The following is a 5993-nucleotide window of genomic DNA, read 5'->3' on the forward strand; positions in this document are numbered from 1 at the left end:
GTATCCCCTGCATCGGCAGGCGGACTCTCAACCACTGCACCACCAGGGAAGCCCTATATTGTTTTTTATCTTGTATGAGTCAATTCATTTTCATATTTCCCATGAATACATTCAAAACTGAAGAACTAGGAAGTTTATAATCCCAGATCACTGGTAAAGCTGAGGCTAGGACAGCCTTCAAAGTCTTTGTCAAAGGCTTGCTCATCAGTACACAGGATATTTGAGGGAGAGGTTTAGCACTATGGCCAAAATCTATATTTTTATGGCCAAAACTGCCATAAAATTCTTCTTGTCTTAACCTGGAAGAAGCCATCTTCATGGTATTTTATTTACTGATATTTTATAGTGTATTTGCTTCCTCATCCACAAACACTTATTGAGCACTTATTGTATCCCAGTTACCAAGGACATAAAGATGATTAAGGTAAAATCCTTATCACCAGGTTCCTTAGATTGTAGCTGAGAAATAGACATATTTATAACTCAAGGCAGGAAAGTTCGACAATATTGGATTAAACAGAGTGGGAGTGGGGGGAGATTTCTTTTTTCCATGCCAGATTGTGTTAAATTTTGAACTCTGGATACTGGCTACTTCTTTCTATAATTTCTACAATGTTTTGCTTCAACACTCAGCTTATATATATATATATATATATATATATATATATATACACTTTAGTCTCAAATAATTTGTCATGTATATAATGATCAGCTGCATGATTAAATCATCTACAAAAGAGCCAGTATGAATTAGCATACATTTAACTGTACTCACATTCCTCAAATTCCTCAGATTCCCCCAATCTCATTTCTAACATATCTGTCTAATGGAAGCAGAGATGGAAAACAGGCCATGGAATTTTCTGACAGGTGACACACATCTCAGTAAAGAGAAGATTCATGTCTCAGCATCTATTCTAAGAGCCTATCATAATTGGAATAAAGTGCTTGATAGTAAATAGAGCAGCACATCACATACTGGGAAACTCCCCCATCAGAGTCTAATACTTTGGTGGAACTAAGTAATACTGCTAATATATGAAGGATGGAAAATGGAGCCAGATAATTATTGTGTCATTCTTAGGGTTCCAGCAATGGGCTAGTCTTAATTCCGTTGTAGCAATAGATGTAATGAGCTTTTAATTACATATTCTATCTCTGGAATAAAATATTTGCTATATTAATAACAAAATATAATCCTGTATTTTTCCAAGTATTTTCTTATTCTAAAAGGAAAATTTTGTTTGTACAAAATTTAGAAAGTAGAAAACCATAAAGAAGAAAAGAAAAATCACTTCTCTGAATTTCCAAAGAGAATCATTGATAACATTTTGGGATATTTACATTCAATATTTTTCTTTCTAAGTAGAAATACGCAGACATACAAATGGACACATATACATACTGACACATATACATAAATAAAACTGGATTCAATGTACATAAAAAAATAAAAAGTTTTTTACTTAATATTATATTATGAACATTTTCCATATTATTAAATATCTTTCAAAATATAATTTAATGGAGATGCATGGCATTCTCTAATATGGTTATACTATGATTTACTGAATGCCCTAAATGCCTTAAATATTTTTTAGGACTCTGACAAAAATGCAATTTACATATAAATATATTACACATGTATGGACATATTTATAAAATATGTAATTATATTTATAGAATTTATATTATACCACACATTTATATAATACCTGAATTATTTATTTAAATGATTACTTATTTAAATTAATCATTCCCCTATTGTTGGACACTAGATATTTTATTATTAGAAATAATGCTGTGATAATCATACTTATATTTTTAAACACATGGAGATCAGAGGTCTCAATGTATAAATGTTTATTAAGACACCTGATGCATCTGCCCAAATTGCTTTCCAGAAAGGGATTCAACTCATACTTTCACAATACTGCTGTATGCGAGAATGCCCATCTCACAGCATCATACCCATTTTTAATCTGTTCTAATTTTATGTGAGAAGTTGTATATGATTATAAGTTGTACTTCTTTGATTAATAAAAAGGTTGTATTTAGTATAAAACTTGTATTTCTACTAATAAAAGTAATATATGTCTTACTCTAAAAACTTCAAAAACACTACAATTATAAAGCAGACAATAGAAATCACCCATAACCTCATCAGTTGGAAACTGTTATTAGCATTCTTGCCTGATGATCAGTTTGAAATGTTTATTGACTGCTGTGTGGGCATGTGTGTGAATTATCTGTTCATCGTCTTTGTCAGTTTTTATCTTGAGAAATTATTGTTTTTTAATTGAATTCTAAAACCTATTAAAGATTATTAACCCACTGTCTGTCATATTTGTTATACATATTTATCCCCGTTTGTTATTTACTTTCAAAATGTTATCTTTTGATGTGTATAGTCAAATCTATCAAACTTTTTCTTTGAATTCTGTATCCATTGCTTTTATGTTTAGAATCGTCTTCCATATTTAAGTACTAGTAAACAGCCATGTATGTCTTTTACATTTTTTTCATGATTTAATTTTTCACTGAACTCTTTAATTCATTCAAGTACCTATAGATTTTCATTGTCAATAGCACTTAAAATAGGAATTTCAGTTGCTAATTTTCCTTTCTGTCTTCCCTATTATGAAGTTCCTTGAGGTAAAAAACATTTTTTTTCAGCTTTGTATTTAAAATCTCTACCATGGGGTCTGGCATATTATTTTCACTACATAAATACTTGAACAATGTCTATATTAAAACAATTGGACTATTCCCTTAATACCCTTACCTTTTAAAGTTCTTTGAGTCTAACACATGATTTTGTAAATTTTTTTTGGCTTTTGCCTGCTTGAGTCCAAAGTCATCACTATTTACCGTGAATTTGTTCACAAAACCACCATCGTCCCCCAAGAGGATGTCATCTCGGCACAGCTGGTCAGGCGGAGACACTACACACACGCAGAGGAGGCAATGATCCATAGGTTTTATGACAAAATAGTTTTCCTAGAAACAGAAGAACACTTTTAATAAGTTATTGTGTTGCTCTAAATATTAAATTTAAATATTGTTCTTATTATTTGATAAGATTTTACTTTCTGATGTTTCTCATTTTAGATATTCCCACTGTTAAAGGAACTTGAACAAAACAAAGTTAACTACGTAGAAGTTAACGAATTAACTTCTCACTGTGAGTCCAGCATTGTGCTTTGGGGTGTTTTGTGGGGAAAAAGTGTGAGGTACCTGTCTCTAGCTCAATAAATAATGAGATTTTTCTGATGTATTACTGTGAATATTCCTTTCCTGAATTCGTAAGGCAATATTAACAAGAAGCATTAAAAAGTTCAGGTGTTAAAAGACCATTGAAATAAAAATGGATGGTAAATAGGAAAATCTAATATCAAAGTCCCAATTACTTTAGAAGGAGAAAAATATCCTAACATCTACATTTATCCAGAAATATTCAGCAAGCATTTATCAAGCTGACTCTGTACTATTGAACTGGGTTCACTAAGCTATATGGCCATTGTTTTCCTGGAACTTAGTTTCTGCCTAAGGAGAAGAAAAAAGTATTTAAAAATTTTAAAATTTGTTTTGTTTCCTATAGAATAAGTGAGACTTGAACATATTTAGAGGTTCATTCAGTCTTTCAACAAATATTTATTGATCACCTACAACATGGCAAGAACCATTCTAGGCATGGGATTATGGTGATGAACAAAAGTTTCTGACTTTGTGGAGCTACTGTCCTAGTCGAGGGAGACAGATGAATTAAACAGATAATTCCAGATAATGGGATGTGCACTTAAAAAAAATAAGCCAGAGCACTGTGATAAAGAGTGACTTAAGAGGTCATTTTGGGTCCCATGGTCAGGGAAGGTGACCTTGGATCTGGGACCTGAATTGGTTGAGAGGAAGATTCAGAAGAGGTTGAAAAGAAGGATCCTAGGAGAAGAGATTAATGTCAAAAAAGATAGAAAGGGAAAAGGCTATGGAGTCTTGTCCTGGACAAGGCAGGAGGGGATGGGGGGTGTCAGATACAGGGGGTGTGTCAGATATTTTGTCTTTAGAGAGAGGAAGGAAGAAAGAAAGGAAGTAGTGTATTCTTAGTTAAAGCTGTAGGTGGAGGGCTGGAATTTGAAAGAGGACAAGCCTTTTAGACTCAGTATTCTCAGAAACAGGAAGAAGTTCATCTGTCGAAAGGAAAAGGGCTTGAGAAGAATAATGGAATTTTGGAATACTTGCCAGGAGTGGGAAAGTGAGTTGGCAAGAATCAGAAAGAGATTGATAGATGCCACTGAGTGCTCAGGTGAGTCTGCAGACCCTGAATTTGTAGTGATGCCAAATAGTGTGGCTCTGAGTTTTTCTCTAGCAGTGCTTAGCCACTGCAAAGGAGCAAAGAAGGGCTATAGCATCTATCCGAGATTCAAGTTTTGAAGGACAGAGGTTTAAGAGATGATCCATCCAGGGGGTAATGTGAGAAGGGAAAGAGGGAAGAAGCAGGGGTACTGAAGAGTGGAAGAAGATGCTTTCAATGAACTGGAGGCTTCTATGAGATTGAAAAGCAAGAGTGAAAACAGGAGAGAGCAGAAAGGAAAATAAGTTGTAATCAAACTATACGATATGAGATAGTGACACATCACATAATAAAATACATTAAGCAAACAGCTGCCTTCTTTAAAATCATCTTGGTATCATTAGTTGGCCAATATTGTGGACAAGAATAGGAAGTTTACTATTTTACTGAGACTAGTATGGCACAGAGGAAGGTTAAGTTATTTGTTAATCCTACATGTCCTTCAAAGTCAGCCTGCTTCCTGAGGGCATTTTTTTAATAACCCCAATGCTTAGTGATCTCACCTCTCCCTGAGTACCTGTTCTTTTTTACTGTATAATTTGCTGTACCATTATATTATATATTATGTTTGTTTGTGAGAGTCTTCAAGACTGAGTTTTGTTTGAGTGTAGGGAACATGTTCATTATTTCTATATGTCTATAGATGCTCAATAAATTGTAAATTGGTTAAGTGGTAACATATCACTAACTGAGGGGATTAACATTAACATCTGCCCATTAGATTTTTTGCCAGGATTAGGCATTTGATTTTAGTAGTTTTCTTGCCAAATGAAGCTGGACTGAAGAGAAAGGCTTTGAACTGGTTAACATGAGCATAACCAAAAAGATAATACATGGATTCAGAGAAAGGTATAAAAGAAGAAAGGAACTAATCATTCTCTCTCAAAAACAAAACAAATTAAACATACACTAAATGGAAAGAATGTTCCCTTTTAATTAAGACTCACAGAATATTGATGCTGGACTTGATTATCTTAGTTAAACCCCCTCATTTTATATATGAGGAAACTGATGTTCAATAGAGAAAGTGCGTTGCTCATTTCCTGCCAGTATGGAAAACACAATCCAATTTCTTTGAGTATCTCTTGGCACAGTACCTGGCTGCTCCCTTGAGCTTTATAATCCCAGACAATAATGGTCCTTTCAGTAGTAGCAACAATTCGTTTCAGCTGAGAGAGGTAATCACAACCTGTAATCCAGGAGGTATCCTGATAGAAAAGCATAAGATTGGCATGTTGTGTTTTGGAATATATTGTGTTTTGTTCTATCACACAATGGTGGCTACTGAAAGAACAGATTACTTACATTAAAAGCCCCATTTTGCCCCCTTATTTGCAGAGGAGCCACACAATGTCTCTTCTTCGATGTCCTGAGAAGAGACTCCCATCTTTTTCCCTTTCACCCTCAGCCTGAGTTTCTCAGCACCATCATCTGGAGAATGACACAGCTAGTGCCTGGCGCAGCTCCCTGGAAGCACACAGCCACTGACCAAGCAGTCATCTTTATGCGCTGTTCTTTTACATGAGAACACTTCTGCACAGGAACTCGGTGGGACTAGATTTAGGGCACCAATTAAGTGAGCTTTCTGGCCCTGTCCTCATGCTTAAATTTTTTTTTTTGTGGTACGCGGGCCTCCCTCTGC

At 34.5% G+C, this 5993-nt stretch overlaps 1 protein-coding gene across 2 annotated transcripts in view; it reads right to left on the bottom strand.

The window, feature by feature from the left end:
- The window catches only part of WDR64 (WD repeat domain 64), a 168510-nt gene that overhangs the window by 132682 nt on the left and 29835 nt on the right, over positions 1 to 5993 (bottom strand). For both annotated transcript variants that reach the window (XM_007118137.3, XM_028488653.1), the window contains 2 exons: positions 5449 to 5559; positions 2786 to 3000 (listed from right to left, as the gene is read on the bottom strand). In XM_007118137.3, coding sequence (XP_007118199.2) covers positions 2786 to 3000; positions 5449 to 5559 — 326 coding nt within the window. The remainder of the gene's footprint in view (positions 1 to 2785; positions 3001 to 5448; positions 5560 to 5993) is intronic.

The sequence above is a fragment of the Physeter macrocephalus genome, chromosome 4, assembly GCF_002837175.3.
Source record: "Physeter macrocephalus isolate SW-GA chromosome 4, ASM283717v5, whole genome shotgun sequence".
NCBI lineage: Eukaryota > Metazoa > Chordata > Mammalia > Artiodactyla > Physeteridae > Physeter > Physeter macrocephalus.